Consider the following 22,895-nt stretch of genomic DNA (forward strand, 5'->3'; position numbering starts at 1 on the left):
CTATATCATACTATTACTAACAATAGCTCATGGAACTTTAATTCTAAACGACAGTGCTTTATGGCAAACAGAGAGGCACATTCTTACGTGGAAACAAAGAAATTTCCAAAGAAAATTCTAACACACAGGGCATACTTGGATTTGGGTGAGAATCTGTATTTGTTATGCTTTTATATTACCTGTCATGTTCTTTGTCCACGAGATGATATCTGGCTCTAAATGCCACCAGGTGAGCATAATACGCTGGTGCAGGTATAGAAACGGATCGTGTACACCGCACATAGGTGTGGCAGAGCTGGTAAGTTAGCAGCTGAAGTTCATCTGCAGTAAAGCAGTTATCATCCCATAAAACATGATAGTGTGAAGGACGGCTGGTACCCTATAAAAGGCAACGGCGTATTCTGTTGATTTCTAAACTTCCCGGTAAATATTAGTTATGGACTAAGTTAAATAAAAAACAAACTTTGTACATTAGTAAAACATTCTAATTTAACAATCAATTAAAAACACATTTAGTTTTTATTCAGGGTATATATCCAAAAGAAGTAAAAGCAGAGACTTAGATTTTTGCACACCTGTGTTCAAAGCAGCATTATTCACAATAGCCAAAAGATGGAAACAATCCAAGTATCTACTGATGGATGAACAGATAAATAAAAGGTGGTATGGTAATAATATTATTATTAGGGGAGAAAATTCTGCCACATACTACAACATGGATGAACCGTGATGATGTTATGTTAAGTGAAATAACCCAGTCACAAAAAAATAAAATTTGTATGATTTACTTATATGAGGTACCTGAAGTAGTAAAATTCATATAGACAAAGTAGAATGGTGGTGCCAGGGGATGATGGGAGGGGAGAATGGGGAGTTAGTATTTAAGGAGTACAGAGAGTTGAGAGATGAAAAAGTTCCAGAGACAGAAGGTGGTATGGCTGCACAATAGTGCACATTACTTAGTGCCACAGAACTACATACTTAAAAAGGTTAAAATGATAAACCGTATGTTATGTATACACACTGTACCATAATAAAAACCTAGCACATTTAGTTGAGCTCCTATGTATTGGCTACTATGTTAGGTACTATGAATTCAAAGAAAAAGTCAACAAAGTCAAAAAATTTATTGTCTCTGGAAAAACTGTACTTTAGCAGAGGAGCAGAGCATCTACAATTATAAAACACCCAATACACGGCTATAGTACTGCTACTACTAAGCCCTGCACGAGAATACTAAAGGAACAAATGGTGAGGGTGAGTCCTGGGGCCCTTCACCAAGTTGGGGAGGAGTGAGATTTGGCCTTTTTGGGGTGGACAGGATAAAGACACCAGGCAGAATGAACAGCCTTAACAAAAGCACAAGGGGCATAAAATTTTTTGGCATATTTGGGGAATAGCTAATAGACTAGAATGAACAGAGTATGGTACATGAGAGAGAAAAGATGAAGGTGATATGAACAGTTGGAATCAGACTCAATGACATGCTTAGGAATTCAGACTTTCACTTAGGGGCAGCAGGGAAAGCACTGCACAGCTTTTTAAACAGGAGGGTTTTTAGGAGGGATGAGATTGGAATTTATAAAAGTAATATCGGCAATTATATGGAGGATGGATTAGAAACAGAATCCTGATGAAACAGAAAATAGAAAATTTTAACAGACTGATTACTAGTAAGCAGATTAAATAGAAGTCAAAATTCAACATCCATTTATGATAAAAACTCTCAACAATGCAGGTATAGAGGGAACATACTTCAACATAAAAAAGGCCATATATGACAAGCCCATGGCTAACATCATACTCAGTGGTGAAAAGGTGAAAGCTTTTCCTCTAACATCAAGAAAAAGACAAAGATGCCACTCTCACCACTTTATTCACATAGTACTGGAAGTCCTAGCCAGAGAAATTAGCCAAGAAGAAGAAATAAAATATTACACAGATCTTACATGACTCATGATGGGGTTATGTCCTGATAAACCAATTTTAAGTTGAAAATACCCTAAGTCAAAGTGCATTTAATATACACATAATTTACCAAACTTCATAGTTTTGCCTAGCCTAACTTAAAAGTGCTCAGAAGACTTAGCCTATAGTTGAGCAAAATCATCTAACAGAAAGCCTATTTTAAAATAAAATGCTGAATAGCTCATGTAATTTATTGAATACCGTACTGAAAGTGAAAAACAGAATGGTTGTCTGGGTACAGAATGGTTGTAAGCACATCAGTTGTCTACCCTAGTGATGGTGTGTCTTGGCAGCTATGGCTTGCTGCCGCCGCCCAGTATTGTGAGAGGGTATTACACTGCATATCACAAGCCTGGGAAAAGGTCAAAATTCAAAATTTGAAGTACAGTTTCTACTGAATACATATCACTTTCACACCACTGTAAAGTCAGAAAATAGTAAGTCAAACCATCATATGGTAGGGAATGTCTGTATACTACAAAGCTGTACTAATTAAAATAGTATGGCAATGGCATAAAAACAAGCATGTAGGTAGATCAATGGATCAGAATACAGAGCCCAGAAATAAACCCTTGCATATATAGTCAATTAATTTATGACAAAGGAGCCAAGAATTTACCATGGGAAAGGACAGTGTTGGGAAATTTGGATAGCCACATGCAAAGACTAAAACTGGACCATTATCATATACCACACACTAAAAATTAACTCAAAATAGTTTAAAGACTTAATGTAAGAACTGAAACTTAAAACTCTCAGAAGAAAACACAGGCAGTAAACTCCCTTACCTAAGTCTTGATAATTTTTTTTTTTCTGATCTGAAACCAAAAGCAAAAGCAACATAAGCAAAGATAAACAAGTGAGACTACATCAAACTAAAAAGCTTCGGCACAGCAAAGGAAGCCATCAATAAAATGAAAAAGTAACCTACTAAATGGGAGACAATATTTGCGAATCATGTATCTGATAAGGGGTTAACATACAAAATTATAAAGAACTCATACAACTCAATAACAAAAGAAAAAAATCCAATTAAAAAATGGGCAGATGATCTGAACAGACATTTTTCCAAAGAAGACACAGAGATAGCCAACAGGTACATGAAACGATGGTCAATATCATTAATCATCAGAGAAATGCAAGTCAAAATTACAATGAAATATCACCTCATACCTGTCAGAATGGCTATTATCCAAAAGATTAGAAATGACAAGTGTTGGTGAGGAGGTAGAGAAAAGGGAATTCTTATGCACTGCTGGTGGGAAAGTAAACTGTTGCAGTCACTATGAAAACAGTATGGAGGTTCCTCAAAAAATTAAAAATAGAAATACCGTATGATCTAGCAGCTCCACTTATGAGTACTTATCTGAAGAAAATCAAAACACTAACTCAAAAAGATGTATGCATTCCTATATTGCATTATTTGCAATAGCCGAGATATGGAAACAACCTATGTGTCCATTGATGGATGAATGGATAAAGAAATTGTGATATACTGATATACATACATACATACATACATACATATGGGCATTATTCTAAGTGAAATAAGTCAGACAGAGAAAGACAAATGCCATATATGTGGAAGCAAAGTAAGATAATGAATGAATAAATTAAAACAAAACAAAATAAAACAAGGTCAAAGATACACAGAACAGATTGGTGGTTATCAGAGACGGGGTGTGGTGAAAAAAGGGTGAACTGTTTTTGTTTTCAATTTAAAATGAATTAAAAAATACTCCACCCCCCAAAACAAAAAACAAGTATCATTTAAAAAAAAAAAAAAAAAGGGAGGAAGAGACTGAACTGAAAGCAAGAGGAACAATTAGGAGGATGTTGCATTTGTATTCCTGTGAGATAATGAAAGTATGAACTAAGAAAATGGCAGTGGCAAAGGAGAAAAGGAGAAAGATCAGCGCATACTTTAACACACATTTGTCTGAGTACCATTTGTCAGATGCTGTGCAAGATTTGGAGGATAAAATTCAAGCTATTACCGGATCCAACCTCCCTCAAATTATATGTTTATAATGCATATATAATATATTATACACTCACGCATTCAGTATTTACTGAACATTCACTATATGTCATGTCCTGTATCAGGTACTGGGCCCACAATAATGAGTAAGACACACATCCCAGCGATGAAACAGATAAAATATAAATAAAACCATCAGAAACTGAGCTATCAAGAGAATTAAAATGTAGGATAGCACAGAAGACTGATTACTCTGTGGCTACTTTAGACTGGGTGGTCAGAGAAGGCCTGTCTCTCTGAGAAGGAGACATGGAAGTGAGCTCTGTATGATAATGAGAGCTGGTGAGACCAGGGAAAAGAGCATTTCAGGCACAGGGAAGAGATAGGACAAAAGTCTTAACTATATGCAATTCATTGATTTTCTCCCATCGCCATTCTAGTCCCAACCACCATCATCTTTTGCTTGGACTACGGTAACAGATTCTTAACTGATGTCCTCAATATTACTCTTACTTAGTACAATCAGTACTTCAATAAGAGTGAATTAAAAAACAAGACATAACACACACCTAATTATGTTAGTGCCCAGTCAAAGCTTTAATGGCTTCTCAATGCACTTAGACTAAATCCAAATCCTCATCTTTGCCCAACAAGGCCTACACGGTCCAGTCAGGCTATCTCTCTTATCTACTCTCATACTGCAGTAGCTGCCTCCACTTGATTCCTGCAATGGATAAATTTCTTTCCACCAAAAGGGCTTATATATGTGCTGCTTCTTAATTCTTGGCTTGGTTAACTCATACTCATCCCTCAAGATCTTATCTGAAATGTCATTTCTCAGGGAAGCTTTTTGTGATCTCCCAATCTAAATCAGTTTCCCACTAAAGTCTCTCTTCCTATCTTTACTTTCCTTTTATTGCACTTACCCCATTTATAAATATATATTTATGAGGTTACTTACTTAATACATCTCCCTCAATAAACTAAAAGAAGAAGAGATTATGTTTATTTGCTCACTCCATACACCTAGTATCAACACCTATCTTCTAAGAGGTACACACTAAATATCTGTTGATTAAATGAATGAGTAACCTCTTCCTTTTCTCACCTTATAGACTAGTGAGACGGGGAGAGAAACAAAAGCATGGTTACAATGCTGTGTAATAAATGCAACAAAGAAGTATGCACAGGGTGCTCAGGCAGTGCAGGGGAAGGGCATTTGTCTTGGGGAAGAATACAAGAAAGGCTACTGGGAAGAACTGTTGTCTGAGATGAGTCTTAAAGGAAGAGCAGGAGTTAGGGAAAGAATGCTTAAGGTAAGAGAGTAGCATGGGCAAGACAGTTATGAGAACTATCTAAAAGTAGTTTAGAATGGCTGAAGTTGTGTTGCGTGTTTGTATATGTAAAGAGAGGAGACAGAGAGGAAAAGAAAAGGAGAGGGGAGGAGTAGGAGGGAAGAATGGGAGAAAAGAGCAAGAGACAGAGACTGAGGGGGTAGCAGAAGTGAAGGGAGTAAAGATAGTTAGATATAAGGAATAGAATCTACATGTTGTCCTAGGAAGATAAGACTTCACCTTCACTGGATGTGAAGCACTAGGTAGATGAATGATAGGTCTTAGTTGTGTTTTAAATAATCTGATGAGAACAGACTCAACAAGGGCACTCAGGATCATTGTGTAATTGTACAGGAAAGTAATAATGAGAACTGGAACTAAGCAGGGGAGGTGAGGATAAGAATAAAGACTAGATCTAAGAGTGAGATGGTACATTCTGTAGAGTTGAGGGATTCATTAGATAAGGGTGGTAGGTGAGAGGGTACAATCAAAAATAGCTTCAAAACCTGGAAATCCGTAGAAACATTCTGTCTGTAAAAAGATTTCAAAGTCATGAATATTATTTGAACTTAAAATTTTAAAGAGTGGATGGAAGAAGAACTAAATCTGGAAAAAACAGGATGGCAAGATGACAGGTAGGATAAAACATGTAGTGGAAGTCAAATGGTAGATGGTTTCCTTGAGTGCGTGTAAACAGCGTCAGATGTTAGGGAGATCAAGGAGCAATAGTGGTGGAGCAGAAGGCAGGCTGCTGTAAGCTGATGAAGAAAAAACAAGCTTAGTCTTTTTTTGTTCTTAATGGAAACATTTTATAGAAGTATAAATATATAGAGAAGAGTACATAGACCATGTTCACATATAGATTGATGAATTTTCAAAGTGAATATACCCACGAAACTGGCACCCAAATTAAAAAACATTAACTGCAACTACAAAGCCTCCTTGTGCCCTCTCTTGGTCACTATCCCACCTGCCACCCTGCTCCTCGTAACCTGACTTTTAACATCATAGTTCAGTTTTGCTTGTTTTTGAACTTTATAATGTATGTACCCTTTTGGTCTAGCTTTTTTGGTTGGATATTGTGTATGAAATTCATACATATTGTTGGCATCATTCTCACTGTTGTGTAATATTCTGTTGTATAAGCTCATTTGTATAGTTATTTATCCAACCTACTGATCACGGTCATTTGAGTTGTTTATATTTTTTGACTATTAGGACCAGTGCTACTATGAACATTAACATATTATCTTTTGGTGAACATAGACATACTTTTCTGTTGGCTAACTTGGAGTGGAAATCCTGGTCATAGAGCATACATATATTTAAATTTAGTAGGTGCCAGGTAGTTTTAAAAAATGTTCGTATTAATTTATACTCCTACCAGGAGAGTGTAAGAGTTCCAGTTGCTATATGTCCTTAATACTGTTTGTCTTCTAAAATTTCAGCCATCCTGGTGGGTATGTTTAGGCTATTCTTTTAAGCATGGTTTGGTGACAAATGGAAGAAAGATATGGGGCAATAACTTAAAAGAACAGCAGGATCAAGGAACCGTATTTTAGGACAGGGGTAACTATAAGCTAAAGGAATGGAATCAGAAGTTTAGAAGACACTGAAGATATGTGAGAGGATAACTGGTGAACTAAGGCCAACTTAAGGCAGGCAAGAATAAATGAGAACAATCCTACAGGTTGACCCTTTTTCCTGTGAGAAAGGAGGGAAGAAAACAGGCATGACTGACAATATAATTTCTTAATGAAGTAAAAGGAAGGGGTCATGTGCTGAGTGTTAAGGCAACAGACCAAGGTCAGGAACCCACAGAAAAAGGTAAAAAGAGTTAATGAAAGAGGAGTCAAAGAACTGTTAAACAACAGTGAAGAATATCTTTGAAGTTCTGCCAATTTATATCAGGAAGTCATAATTTAGGACACTGCCCACTCTGACTCCTCACTAGGGCGCATTCATCTCTTCAGGAGAATTTCCTTCAGTGGGTCAGAGGGGTCACATGCTCCATCCAGTTAATATGTTTCTAACAGTATGATAAGTGGGATTTTTTTTTCCCCTGCTGTTCTAGAATTTCAACTAAGGCCCAAAGCAGAGGACTAAAGGTATTGAGCAGCTTACATTGTAAACAGCTACCAATCTTTGGAGCCAGCCACCCTCTCTCAAGGGCTCAATGAAGGAGACAATGAAGGAGATCACCAAATCCCTGGCTCTGGCTTCTTCTCATCTTACCCTCTTCCTCTCAGCATAGGAAGAGGCAGAAGTTTTTGTGAAAATATGTTATTTTAGTTGTGAGGAAACTCATTCTCTCTCCCCTGAAGAGAATTAACGGGCACTCCTAGAGAATCAGTTATAAAGATGAGACCTGTTAGAAAGGGAGAGACTATCATCTCATTCCACAACTGGATACTTCTGAGCTCAGAGTCCACAGGCCCACTCTGCTGACTCCACAGAGCTAGAGTGATGAGAGTTCCTGGAAGCAGTTTTCGGAGCCTAAAAAAATGCAAATGAGCAGAGGAGGAGGAGCCATGGAGCCATCCCATGAAATAATCTAACCTAAAGGAGTTGGGGTCTATACCACTGAAGGGGCCAAAGAAAGACATTGCTGCCCTTTGAGGGTCCTCAGCTCCACGGAGGCTAAAGGGTTAGAAAGAATCTGAATGGACCACAGAAAGACTTGTGTCGCCTCTCCACTGCTGACTTTCTGGCAGTCAGTGGTACCAGATGAGTTAAGAGTCCTAGAAGGAGGAAGGGAAGAGGGTATTTCAGAGTCAGCCTATGGTCCTCTTACCTGTTCAAAACACTAAGACCAAAGCTCTAGCCTGTCTTGGGAAGGTGGAGGGTAGAAGGGAAGAGCCAAGCTTTGATTTGTAAATTTAAGCTTTAAAAATGAATGGGAATTTTACCTCAAAATAAAATGGGGAGGGGAGGAAATGGGACTAAGCTGACCAATATGACCAATATAAATGTTAAGTAATGGAGTTTGGCCATAAAGGAGTTGCTACTCAATGGTAAAGTTAAAAGTAGTGATATGAAAAAATAATCTCTTATACTGGTTAGAAATGATTTCGTTTTAATTTTAGCTGGTAAAAAACAAGACTTTTTTTTTTATCTCAAAGTTTGAAAATTTTAATAACGCTAAGAAGGTGTGTAAAGAACTGTCTTTAGTCCCTGTGAAATATTCCTGGTTATTTGCTGACTAGAGTAACGTTTCAATTTGGTATCCCCCTCCCCCGCCCAAAATGTTCCCTAGTTTCTGGTTAAATGCACTGGGGAAATATTCTGTCTTAAGGATTCATAATAACCATTAGCATATCATTGGAACCCAAGAGTTCTAGAGTAAAAAAAAAAAATCTGTTCAACCAGCATTTCTAAAATTTACATGAACAGAGAATTTTTTTCTCCCTTCTGCTATATTCATTAAAAAGTCATAGCAGTAGTGTTCCTTGGGATACGTAGAGGGAAACACTAGGTTAAAACATGTACTCAAATGAGACAGATTTTACCTCTAAAGGTACTTTTAACTTTGTTTTGCTGACTATTACCACCCACCATGAAAAAGTACATTGTAAAGAGGAGCAGATATAAGAACATACATAAATGAGTGGGATAATAATTTTAAAGCCATAAGAGTGAAACTGGGGTTAGTGCATGTGTGACACACAAAGCTTAAAGATAGAGATGCACAGTTAGGTACATCTTCCTGAAATTTCTATTTTAATCAATGACAAGTAAACAAAAATAGGTTTGGGCTACATTCTCTCAGACATCCTGGAACTATGGATTCACTGTCTGTTGCTGAGAAGCACTGAATTAAAGCTTCTGCTCTACTAAGTATAGCTAACAAATTAACAAAAAGATTTTCTGAAAATAAGAAAAGACTCTTAAAATTATTTAACTGAAACCTAAAGCTGTAATTCTACAATTAAACTCTTTCACATACTCAGTATCTGCCAGTAAATGTCAAAAGATTTTTATGAAGAAGTATTATCAAAAAGAAGTATATGTCAAAGGAATAATCAGGTATTTCAGATTTTTTTAAAGTTTTGCATTAAATTAGGGACCTCATTTAGGGAGATTCATTCTATTAAACTACTTATATTATGGTATTTTCACAGAAATAAGTCCCTCTCAAGGAGAGAAAGGGGATACAGTTTAGTTACTGAAAGTTTCATCTCATTTCATGTGGAAACAATTTGAACTGCAGAGAAGAGTATTTCTCCTTTTTCTGAGATTAAAAAAAAAAAAAAAAGCGTTAAGTACGGAAGTTCCTGAATTAAAATATTTCACCCCAAGTATATAGGCTTACCTGTATTCCAGCATGGCTACAGAGGTAAAAATCAAACTCATATGGGTGTGTAATGTCTGTATCAACTGTTGTTCCAGCTGGGATATTGCCACTTCTTCCGACCTAGATTTGTTTGGTCAAAATTTAAACAAACAAGACAAAGGTAAAGAATGTGGCTGAAAGCACTTGTAAAAAAGTATAAATATATACACTGATCACCTGTGTCACTACATTATTACTTAAGCAGGCATTAAGAGCAGATCTTATTCTATTCCTAGTTCCTACTCTTAAATGTTGCTGAGAGAGCTGATAAACAACAAAGAATTATTAGTCTCTACTGATGCTTAGCTGGTAGTTGATCCTAATAAGGGTAGAAGACCTAAAAAAAATTTTTTTAAAGTTACTTTAAGTGCTCTAATTTATGGCATCTGTGCATGGGAGGTACTCTTGAATGTGTAATTTTATGAAAATTAGCATTTTCCTTGGAGAAACCTATATTTTAAGAGGGAAAGAATGCTGACAACATCAACTAGAGTCATCAGTTGTTAACCATTTACATGCCAGGCACTTTACATAAATTATTTCTAATTGTGATAATCCTGAAAATTAGGCATTATTCCCATTTGTTTGAGGGGAAATCATGGCTCAGGAATACAAAATAACTTGCTCAATAGCATAAAATGAAGGGCAGAACTGACAGTCAAACATGGAAATGGCTGCAAAGGCTCTATTCCTTTTACTTCCTACTAGAAGTTTTAATATCTTGTAAAAAAAAAAAAAATGAGGCATCGTGATTTTCTCTGAGTAGAATATCACGTGAATGAAATAGTATGAAATGCCTGATAATGAAATGCTCTTAATAAAACACTTTAAAATGCATAGGTACACTCACCTCTATCTCTTTATCCCTAACACATTTAAAATCATTAATTATAAGTTAAGGTTTACATGGCTAGCAAATCAGAAACTTTTTTTACTGACTCAGACATTATTTCCTCTGTGTGAGGGACTGCTATCAAGTGATGGCTTGAATTATAACTGTGTGGACCAACCAGCTAGCCTTTACCAAAGCACAAAACAAAGAAAAACATTCATAATCTATGAAATTATATGCCTATTCTTAACACACAAATCTCCTAATTAATACATATAAAAAGTCTTACTCTAGAATATAAAACAGATAAACAATGAAGACCTAATGTACAGCACAGGGAACTATATTTACTATCTTATAATAATCTATAATGGAAAAGTATCTGAAAAAGAATATATACATATATATATATGTAAATGTATAACTGAATCACTTTGCTGTACACCTGAAACTAACACAACACTGTAAATCAACTATACTTCCATTAAAAAAGAAAAGTTTACTCCATTTAGAGAGGCAGCAGAATACACGTGTTCCTATCTCAGCTCCACCAGTTTCTAGTTGTGAAATCTAGGGCATGCTATTTTCCTCTCTGTGCCTCTGTTTCTTCATTTACAATTATCTTTCATCTAGTATAATTAGAATTATTTAGAGCAAAGGTGAAAGAGAAGCAAACAAATGAAGGAAAGGTTTGACTAGACATCAGAAGTTAGTAATTATTAAATCTAACTTAGGTTTTCCTAATCCTACTTTTGAAGAAACCTTTGGTTTTCTAGGTACAGAAATGTACCTACTAATTTTGGGATCAAAGGCCTTTAACAATGTGGAGGCCATAATAAAACTATTATCACTGCTATTAAAGAGGTGGTATAGGTCAGTGATTAAGAGCACTCTGGACCCAGACTGCCTAATTTGAGTTCTAGTTCTATCAATTACTAGCTTTGTAACCTTGGAGTTTACTTAACCTCCATGCACCACAGTCCCCCCTCCTGTGGAAAATGGGAATAATAATAATAATAATAATAATAATAGTAAGTACCTCATAGTGTTGTTTGTGAGGATTAAATGAGTTATTTACAAAAAATATCCTGAACAGTGTCTGCTATTATGACTTCTTCTTCTTTATCATTGCCACCATTACCACCACTCTACAACTAGCTAAGCTTTACTGAGTGCTTAGGATGTGCCAAGCACCATTTTCGGTGCATTACGTAATTTTAATTTTTCAATCCTTTCAAAAATGCAAATAAGGTAAATATTAATATTATCCAAACCTTGCTGAGAAATAAACAGGCACAGAGATGTTAAGTTACTTGTCCAGAGTTACTCAATGAGTGTAATCAAAGACCAAATATGTACCAAAGACAAGACACACTCCTCCCTTTCTCAGTCTTTTCTGTTGAACCCCTTTCCCAAGGGGACACTGACACTTGCAATCCTCAGATTTCTCTGCTCTAAGGTTTGTAAGATGGGGGCAGAGTATGGGAAATGAAAGTCAGTTTGCATGAATTTCCACTAACCACTCTAGAAAGCGCCTCACTTGTAAAAATAATTTTTACAAGATATTTTAAAAAGAGAACATAACTTTTTTCTTCTAAACATTTAAGGAAAATATGAAGAAAAAGAACAATTTTAAAACTATGAGTTTCTTCACAATAAAAAAGCATAATGGGATTCTGAACATTTGTAGTGTTACCAGATATTCTAGAAAGTTAAAAATTAACCTATTCTGATGCTGCGGTACTCAAAATCTGCTTTGTTGTAACCTGCTACTATACATTAGAAACTGCTGTTGGCAGAGAGCCTTTGTTAAGTGCTCTATGAACTATGCTAGGTAAGCTTTGCTTATAACAGTATTACAAAAGATAAAAGATTACCCTTTCAGTCCTATCAGCACAAAATAATCGAGTGTGATGTCTCTTCTGAACTACAATGTAAGTTATTCCAGGTTGATAGTCTTTCTCCAAACTGATGCAGGCTTCTCGAATTGCTAGTAGTTCATAATATAATACCTAGAGAAGATAAAATGGAAAGATTTGATATAGTCAGCTGTTCTCTTATGCATACTTGAAAGATCTGTTAATAATTTAGTCTCAGGATTTCTTAGTCTCATCACTGTATAGCTAATTATACTTCTCTAGTTCATCCTAACTATTATCAGAGCATGGTTTTAGCGATCAAGGCTTACACATTCACAGTAAACATTTTAAAAGGGAAAAAATTTAAGGAAGTGTCAAAATTTGACTTTAGGAACTTCCAATTTAATTAAGACTTCTAACTTCAGAACTAGACACCATATTATGAACACAGTATCTGATTTAACCACAGTATGAGATCTCAGGCAACCAACCTGCCTAAACTGCCCCTCTGAAACACCATCCCGATAGAAGATGATACGAGTAGGTTTGAACCGAGTTGACTTATAAAACTGAATGAGAAGTTCTCGGACCATGGAGGCAAGGTCCTGGATGATCTCCTGTCGGGGTCTCTGAACTCTTACTGTAGCACAGTATCTGCTTGGGTGGGCATCCATACTACCTACAACCTAGGTTGGAAAAAGTAAAGAAAAATAGAAATTTAGATAACCAAAACTATATAAACATGAATTTTATCACCAAAAAAATTTTTTTTAGAAGTACATGGATTTCATTTAAATTTGTATCTTTACTATAACCTTAGCTATCAGTGTTCATTTTGAAAGTAATAAAAATAGATAATTCCAGTGAAGAACAGAATAAAAGACCCAGTTAGGGTCAAAAACTATTTGCCTATAAGTAGGCTGCACTTTACATCTAACAACAATTAGATTCTAATTTATAGGTGTTGCAGGTAGACCTAACAGTTCATAAGGACAGAAAGAGACAAAAAGATGTACATAAAGAGAATAAGAGGAAGGAGATAAGTAAAAAAGACGGCCCATTCAAACCCCTGATTTCTATTTATAGCTCTTACAGTCCTGCAAACCACCCCAGAAGTCATACTCAAGACTTTGGCATACCTTAGAACTGTTATACTTCATAAATTATAAAATAATTTTTCCTCTCTTACTGTAACGTCTTAGACAAGAAGGCTTGAATCTATACTCAGTCTTATTGCACTGTATTTTGCTTTGTATCTGGTCCTCATAGAAGTTAATCTTAGTTTTGAGAGTAGCTAACTTAATTTTCTCTTTCTGTGTCTTAATATTGTTACGTGTCTGGAGCAGAGGAAACTTTGAAGCATGAACTTGTAAGTTCACCTTGATTGTTGTCACTCACAGACCTACTGAAGCAGGATCTCTGGAACCAGAATATTTACAAATGTCCACACATCATTGTGATCAGAACCTCGGCTGAGAACCACCTGGTTATTCTCCTTCTAGCTTCTCCTTCTATACCATAGTCATGCTTAAAAAATAGAACTCTGCACCGTCATGCTCATTGCAGCATTATTTACAATACCTAAGACATGGAAACAATCTAAATGTACAAGGATGAATGAATGAAGAAAATGTGGCATATACATAAAACAGAATATTATTCAGCCATTAAAAACGGAAGCTTGCCATTTTTGACAACATGGATGGACCCTGAGGGCAATATGCTAAGTGAAATAAGTCAGACAGAAAAAGACAAATACCATATGATGTTACTTATATGTGGAATCTAAAAACAAAAAACAAATAAAAAACTCCAAATCAGTTCACAGATAGAGAATAGACTGGTGGTTGCCAGAGGGGTGGGGTATGGGTGAAATGGGTCAAAAGGTACAAACTTCTAGATGTAAAATAAATAAGCCATGGGGATGTAATATATGGCAGAGTGACTATAGTTAATACTGTATTGCATGTTTGAAAACTGCTAAGAGAGTAAATCTTAAAAGTTCTCATCACAAGAAAAAAATCTGTACATATGCATGGTGATAGACGTTAACTAGACTTATTGTAGTGATCATTTTGTAATACATACATGAATATTAAATCATGTGCACTTAAAACTAAAATAATATTATATGTCAATTATACTTCAATTAAAACATAAATAAATAAAAGTAAACAGAATTTCAAGAGTATCAAATTCCTGTCAATAATTTAAATGTCTTACTAGAAACCAAAATATGGAAAATTCTTATATTTCTCTTGTCTCAGGTCAGATTAGAAAATAATCAAGTGTTTTAAAAAAAAGTGAGCCAGAACTTGCTGCTTACTTATGTACATGGAATTGTATCTGCTTTTTCTTTATCTTCTCTATGTTAAAAAAAAAGGAAGTGTGACCTTTTCTTTCTCACCACTAAAAAAAATAAATCCATACCCCTTCTGATGGGGAAAAAAAAAATCCTCACAAAATCTTACTAGCCCAACAACCTACTGTATTACATTCCAATTCCCTGCATCTGGAATATCCCCAAACACACTAGATTTCTGCATTCTTAATTTTAATTTATATCACTATCATGGTAGTATCTATTATACTACGTGGCATTTATTACTTACATTGTTTCTCACACTAGTCAAAGTTTTTGGGAATAGAAGACATACGGCAAAAAGAATCAAATCCTACTTACAAAACCTCTGATAATCATAAAAGAAAGTGGATATTTGGTAAAAATGGATTTAGCAAAAAAGGACAATGACAACCCAGAATTTTCAAAGAATTTAAATATGTTTAAACTTTCTTGGAAAATAACTGCAAAAAAGGCAAATCCAAAGTTGAGTCTCTTGAATTTTTTATCATTTTATCTTCTATAAGAACAGTTTAATGAATATCAGAGATGGCTCAATACTACCTCTAGGACCCTTGAAATGTACACAATTTATGCATAACATTAAGAATACAAAGATTATGTAATTTATTAATAAATAAAAGTTAATTTTCTTCACTAATAAAAGTAGCTTAGAATAATAAATAAAAATTTAATATTACTATAATTTTCAAGGATCGATTAAGATTTATTAGATTTTTAAAATTAAAATGTAGTTTATAATGAATGATAGAAAAAACAAAAAGTTTGTGTAATTTCTGAAATTTATCAAGTATGTCTAAAAAATATTGACATTTTCACAATGTTGGCATTTGTTAAAATCAAGCAATTTTCAAGTTGGGTAAAATAGCTGGCTTTATGAAGTTTATAAGAAATACAGTTTTTGAATTGACACAGAAAGGTTACAAATATAAAAGTGGGCAAAAGATAGAACGGGCAGATATTAAAAGTATGAGGGGCAGTATTAAACAAAGAATTCAAATGCAAAGTATTTAATTGGACAAAAGTGGCAGATACACTGAAAAAAACCGCAATCCACCAAGCTTATAGGTAATGCACCTTTCTGTAACAAAGACACTACTAAAATACATCAAACTTTTTGAATTACAAAAAGTAACTGAAAATATACAACATGAAGAGGTCAAACAAACAAATTAAAGTAGGATACAGACAAGCTGAGTAATATTAATTAATAAACTTGATTTAACAGATACAGACGGAACCTGTAGCCTCCAAATCAGAGAATAATCATTCTTTTCAAAAACCCAAAGGACATTTAAAAGTTGGCCCTAGATATGTCTATAAATAGATATATATTTATAAAACTTCATAAATATATTTTAAAAACTTTATATTTATAAAAGTTGGTTTCAAATAAAATACTAAAATTCAAAAAGTTGAAACCAAAATGTTGATCTTTGTATAAACTTTAGATAAGATAAACCTGCCTAATGACACTCACAGCAGCAATTGAAGGCTTCTTCCCATCACCAGCTGGTGGATGAGTGACGTCTGCTCCCAAAAAGATCACTGGTTGCTGGAACACAGATGGTCTTAAACACAAAGAGTTAGATAATTCATTTTTTCTCATTATCCAGTTATCTGTTTCATACTACTGCAACACAATTATAGGTTGCTGGTATAGCACAGAGGAGGCCCTTTATAGACAGCTTCATAGGCCTGAACTACTGACAGCTTTATTCTCTTAATTCATGAATCCCTAAGTAAATGAAGTAAAAGCTGTCATAAGGGATCTATCCAAAGTCTTATTCAGAGCAGTTTTCTGCCTTAAGCAGTGGTGCTGCTGGTTACAAAGGGCAATTGCTGCTAGCATTTTTCATAACAGGCATAAAACGATAAACTTCCTCACATTAATCCACCAATTTATATCAATCTTTCTTTAATCTACTTACATTTTAAGCCAATGTAATCTCTCAAGGAGAAAAACAATCATTAAACTACACTGGGAGGGATTATGGGACCTATAACCAAAAGTATAAAATTTGAGTAACGTATTTAATAGTCATAAAGTAGCTAGTAGCTCATTTTATTTTAAAACTATATCCTTTAAGATTCAAATGACTGCTTCTCTTAGTTCTTGAACTTGTTGCTAAAACTTTACATTCATCTCATTTATGAATCTCATATTTAATAGGGATGGAAAATAGAGGCGACATGGAAAAACCGGAAAAGAGATTCTGCGTCAAACATACACAGGTCCCATCCTTACTCTAATGCTTATTTGTGGTGCACACTGGTCAAGATATTTAACTTTTTAGAGCCCTAATTGCTTCAATTATTAAAAGGAAACCTGTCGTTTCATTCCCCAAATAACTGTCTCTTCCCCAGCACCCTGTTTCTAGGTCATCATGCTCCATACAGCCCAAGAACTCTGAGACAAGATGGTGATCTAACAGTTAACAACTGTTGTCTCAGTGACTCCAGCAGGAGTTGATGTGGCTGAATTACTTCATTGACATGTGCCTCCCCTCCCACCCCCGCCCAAGCCCCTCCTTTCTTCCTTCACTTTCTAGGTAAGTGAGTAGGTTCATGACTGAAGATGATTGAAGATGACTATCAAACAAAGGGAAGATTCTTCAAGCTGGAGTCGCTAGTGAGAAATTATTGTAAATAAAGTTCTCAATACTTTCTAGCTAGGGAAAAAGGTACTTTGCATACTAAATGAAAATGGAGGTGGAAGGGGATTTTTCACAATGGAATCTTTTAACTCTTACCAATCCAAACTCTTAACTTTTTGCCATAATGTCCACTTATCTCCTATGGCAGGAATCATCAAACCTGTCTCCTTACACAGATATTAGACGTGGCAATATATAGAAAAACTAAGATACGAAAAATAATGAATATTTTATTATGTGATTCACTTATTTTACCTTTGATGAGGTACAAGAATATTATTGATCCCTCCGAGTTTAACATTTATCTTTAGGCACAGGTTTGAGAGCGTTTGAGGGGATGTTTTTATTACATTCTTGACTTGAACACACTGCGTAGCCATACCCAAAAGTGTATCTCCGACACGTTTCACCTCCGCTAAGGAACAAATACAAATACCTCTAGTTAGAAAAAGGTCAAATTTTACTCAAAATTAAGCTGCTATGTAGGTTTCCCTCTGCAAAATACATCATTGTATTGCAGGATCTCCCAAATTATATCAATACTAAAACAAGGCTATTAAAATTTAAAGTATATTGCCTTGAAGATTAGCTTAAATATTTAGTGATAATTTTTCCATTTTTTCTTCATATATAAGAAAGGATAACCTACTGAATGGCACAAACTATATTCAATTTCTTGTAATATACAATGGAAAAGAATCTGAAAAGAATATATATATGTATGTATGTACATGTATAACTGAATCACTTTGCTGTACATCTGAAACTAACATTGTAAATCAACTACACTTCAATAAAAAATTTTAAAAAAGCATATTTTGTCATCATAAGAACAGCTTAACCACAATAACTGAAAAACCAGAGAAAAATATATATAATCCCTTATTAGCATTTAATTGTACTCTTCTAGTAATTTTCTCATTTATATTATTTTAATGCAGTTATAATCACAGTATATTTACAGATTTCAATCCTATTCTTCAAAATTTAGAGGTATTACAGTATAAATAGGCTTTTACCCTGTTCCTTTCCTCTGTCACTGTAATTACCATAAGTTCAGTGTATATACCTTCTTATAAAGATGACTTTATTATTTATAATGACAGCAGTTATTCTGTTTTTAAATGCCATAAGGTTCCTAACCACTCATATACTGACATATATTTAGCCTGTTTCAGGTTTTCATTATTTCAAACAATGCTATGAATAACCTCCTTGTATATTTACTTTTGTTTGGTTGATATAACTATAGCTTCAGGATTAATTTCTTCAGGTAGAATTGAGGAGTCAGAGGTATACATAAAAATTTAACATTTTAACAGATACCGACAAATTACCCTCCAAAAAGGTTTATTCATTCATTCTACAAATGTTTAATGTCTACCTAAACATGCTAGCACCGTGTGAAGCTCTGGTTACTCAGGAGAGAAACTGTTCTTGCTCTTAGAAAGTACAGTCTAGTCAGAGAAATAGGCATTAATTAAATAACTTCAAATTTAACATTACAACTATGAAACAACATAAAGGAGTGGTACAAGGTGCTATAAGACAATAAAAGTGAGAGAATTTGACCTTGTCGGAGAGGGCAGGTAGAGCTTCCAGATGGAAGGGATGTCTTAACTAAAATTCAAAAGAATAATGTACATTTAGTTGGTGAAGGGCAGAAGATGAGTTATGAGAAGTAATACAGGTAGAAGGAAGAGGATGAACAAAGAGTTCCTGTGGGGAAAAAAGAGCATAAAGTGAACTGAATTCTGAAGAGGTAGGAATTCATGGATTACAGCATGCAAACCCTTGGAAGATAATCTTAAATATCAATTTTATCAATTATATAATGAAAAACTACTGAAGTGGGGGTGACAGGGAAGGAGACCCAATCAGATCTGTATTTTAAAAATTTTACTCTGGACGTTGGTTATAGTATCAACATGTAAAATCTTAGAAGTCATCACTCCCTACCTCACAATAAAAAGCTGAACAAACTGAAAAACTATGATTCATTTATGTGAGGTAACCAGAACAGTCAAATTCATAGAGACAAAAAGAACACAGGTTTCTAGGGTTTGAGGGGAGAAAGGGGAGTTGGGGAGTTACTGTTTAGTAAGTGCAGAGTTTCAGTTAGGGATGATGAAAAAATTCTGGAAATGAATGAATGGTGGTGATGGATGCCCCAAAATGTGAATGTTTTTAATGTCACTGAACTGTAAACCTGTTAAAAGGCTAATAAAATTCCAATACATGCCACAACATAGATAAACCTTGAGGACATTACCTTAAGTGAAATAAGCCAGAAACAAAAGGACAGGTATTATATGCTTCCATTTATATGAGTTACTAGCATAGGAAAATTCAGAGACAGAAAGTAGAGTAGAGGTTACCAGGGGTTGGTGGGTAGGGGAATGGGGAGTTATTGTTTAATGGGTATAGAGGTTCTGTTTGAGACAATGAAAAAGTTCCGGAAATGGATAGTGGTGATGGTGCACAATGCTGTGAATATACTTAATGCCACTGAATTGCACACTTAAAAAACTGTTAAAATGGTAAATTTTATGTTATGTATATTTTACCACACACACACAGAAACTTGTTAAAAAGTAGCTAACTAAGGAACACTCCCATGAAAACAGTACCTCAGAAGGAATGAAAACTACAATCAAAATCTGACACAAAATGATTAACTTAAGGAAGGTATCACCTATACCAACATGACAAATATAGAGATTCCAGGGCTCTGGCAAAAGAGGGCAATACTACAGAAGAGGATGAAATAGGTAGCCACATTCAAGAAACAAAAATTAAATTAAAAAAGTGGCAAATGATGAAAGAGTTTTTCTACGAGAAAAACAAATGAGATAAAGGCTATAAAGGGGCTGTTTCTGAAAATAAGAATTTCGGAATTATTTTTAACACTTGAAACTATGTGAGTGGATAATCTGATTTATAAGTAAACATAAGCAAATAACTTTTTAAAAAGTGAAGGGGAAGTACTTTCTCAGACAAATAAAAACTAAGGGAATTTGTTGACAGTATACTTTGCCTTCCAAGAAATGACAAAAGATGTTTTTCAGAACAGAAGGAAAATTAAAAAAAAGTCCAGATATATATTAAAGAAAGGAAGGCCAGAGAAGGAATAAAAAAAGTAAAATAAAATATTTTATTTTCTTACTCATAATTGAACTAATAGATAACTGTTCAAAATAATAATAGCAACAATATATTGGGTGGTTATACCTTATGGATAGGTGAAATGAATGACAGCAATACTGTTAAGGGACGGGCAGGAGGAACTGGGAATACCCTGTCATAAAGCATCTACAATATTTGTGAAATAGTATAGAATTACTTGAAAGTGAACTTAGATTAGCTATAAACGTATACTGCAAACTCTAGGGAAACTACTAAAAATTTTTTAAAAACAAGTATAATTGATATGGTAAGAGAGGAGAGAAAACAGAATAACATAAAATGCTCAATTAAAATTGGAAAAGGGAAAAAAAGAGACCAACTTTAAATATAAAGATACAGCTTAAAATAAAGTGATACAGAAAGATATACCATGCTAACACCAAGGAAAAGAAAACTGGAGTAACTATATTATTTTCACACGTAAATTTCAGAACTAGGAAGATTATCAGAGGTAAAGAGGGGTCTTCCATATCAATAAAAGGGTCAATTCTTTAAGAAGACAGTACAATCTTTAATATGTATGCTGCTAAGAAAAGAATTCCAAAATAAATGAGGCTAAAACTGATAGAATTGGCAAGGAGAAACAGACAAATCCTCTATTATAGTGGAGACTTCAACACACTTTGATCCAGTAATTGACAGATCCAGCAGGTAGAAGATCAAAGGATATGGCTGACTTGAACAGCACCATCAATCAACTGATTCTAAGAGTCATTTATAAAATACTTCACCCAATAACAGCATAATATACATGCTTCTCAAGCTCACAGGGAATATTCACCAAGATAGACCACATTCCGGTCCAGTAACACACCTTAACAAATTTGAAAGAATGGAAATCACACAAAATATGGTCTCAGACCACAATGGAATTAAACTAGATATCAGTAATGGAAAGATAGCCAGGAAATCCCCAAATACTTGCACATTAAACAACATAATTCTACATAACATATGGGTTAAAGAGAAATTCCTGAGGGATTTAAAGATATTTTGAACTAAATGAAAATGAAATACAACTTATCAAAAGTAGTGGGATGCAGTGAAAGCAGTACTTAAGAGAAAAATTTATGGCATTGAATGCATATATTAGAAAAGATCTAAAATCAACAATCTATGTTTCTACCTTGGGAAAATAGAAAAAGAAGAACAATACAGACCTAGAACAAGCAGAAGGAAAAAAATATTAACAATTAACAGCAGAAATCAATGAAATTGAAAACAAAAAATCAATAGAGAAAGTCAAGGAAACCAAAAACATTTTTGAAAAGATGAAAAAAATTGATAAACCTCTAGCGAGACTCCTCAAGAAAGAAAACAGAAACTATTCATGAAATGAAAAAAGGGTCCCTGGCCCCAAGGTTAAAGAATAATAAAAGATTATTATGAACAACTCAAGGCCTATAAATTATTAACTTACATAAAGTGGGCCAATTCTGAAATGACACTGTCAAATCTCACATAGAAGAAACAGATAACCTGAGTAGGCCTGTATCTATTATAGAAATTGAATCAATAATTAGTAACTTTCCAAAAAAAGAAAGTACCAGGCCCAGATGGTTTCACTGGCAATTCTACTAAACATTCAAGGAAGAAATAACAATTCTCTACAATGTGTTCCAGAATATAGAAGCAGAGGAAATATACCCTAACTTATTCTGAGGCCAAAATTACCCTAATACCCAAACCAGATAAAGGCATAACAAGAGAGGAAAACTACAGATTAGTATCTCTTATGAACACAGATGCAAAATTCCTCAACAAAATATTACCAAATTGAATCCAACAAAGTATAACAATTACATATCATGACCAAGTGGGATTTATTCCAGGCATGCAAGGCTGGGCTCATTATTTGAAAATCAATTAATCGATTACATTAAGAGAAAAAAGAAGAAAAATTATATGATCATATCAATAGATACAGAAAAAAAAACCTCTGACAAACTATCATCCATTCATAATAAAAACCCTCAGCAAATCTGGATTACAGGGGTACTTCCTCAACTTGACAAAAAACAACTACGGAAAGCTTATAGCTAACAATATGCTTACTGCTGAAAAACTAGATGTCTTCCCCCTTAGATCAGGAACAAGGCAAGGATGTCTCCTCTCACCACTGTGTTTCAACGTTGTACTGAAAGTCCTAGCTAGTGCAAGGAAAAGGATATAAAAATGGACAGTCTGGGAGGAAAAAAAAAACTGTCTTTGTTCACAGAGAAAGTGATTATTTATGCAGAAAATCCTCCTAAAATTGACAAAAAGCTTCCTGGAACTAATAAGTGATTATAGTAAGGTTACAGGATACAAAATAAATATATGAAAGTCAACTGCTTTCCTAAATACTAAAAATGAACAACTATAATTTAAAATTAAAAACACA

At 34.5% G+C, this 22,895-nt stretch overlaps 1 protein-coding gene across 3 annotated transcripts in view; it reads right to left on the reverse strand.

Moving 5' to 3' along the window:
- The window catches only part of AGO3 (argonaute RISC catalytic component 3), a 109,539-nt gene that overhangs the window by 13,698 nt on the left and 72,946 nt on the right, over positions 1–22,895 (reverse strand). For all 3 annotated transcript variants that reach the window (XM_010959903.3, XM_045520346.2, XM_045520347.2), the window contains 6 exons: positions 17,582–17,741; positions 16,150–16,240; positions 12,799–12,993; positions 12,326–12,460; positions 9,596–9,697; positions 180–379 (listed from right to left, as the gene is read on the reverse strand). In XM_010959903.3, coding sequence (XP_010958205.1) covers positions 180–379; positions 9,596–9,697; positions 12,326–12,460; positions 12,799–12,993; positions 16,150–16,240; positions 17,582–17,741 — 883 coding nt within the window. The remainder of the gene's footprint in view (positions 1–179; positions 380–9,595; positions 9,698–12,325; positions 12,461–12,798; positions 12,994–16,149; positions 16,241–17,581; positions 17,742–22,895) is intronic.

Source organism: Camelus bactrianus, chromosome 13, assembly GCF_048773025.1.
Source record: "Camelus bactrianus isolate YW-2024 breed Bactrian camel chromosome 13, ASM4877302v1, whole genome shotgun sequence".
NCBI lineage: Eukaryota > Metazoa > Chordata > Mammalia > Artiodactyla > Camelidae > Camelus > Camelus bactrianus.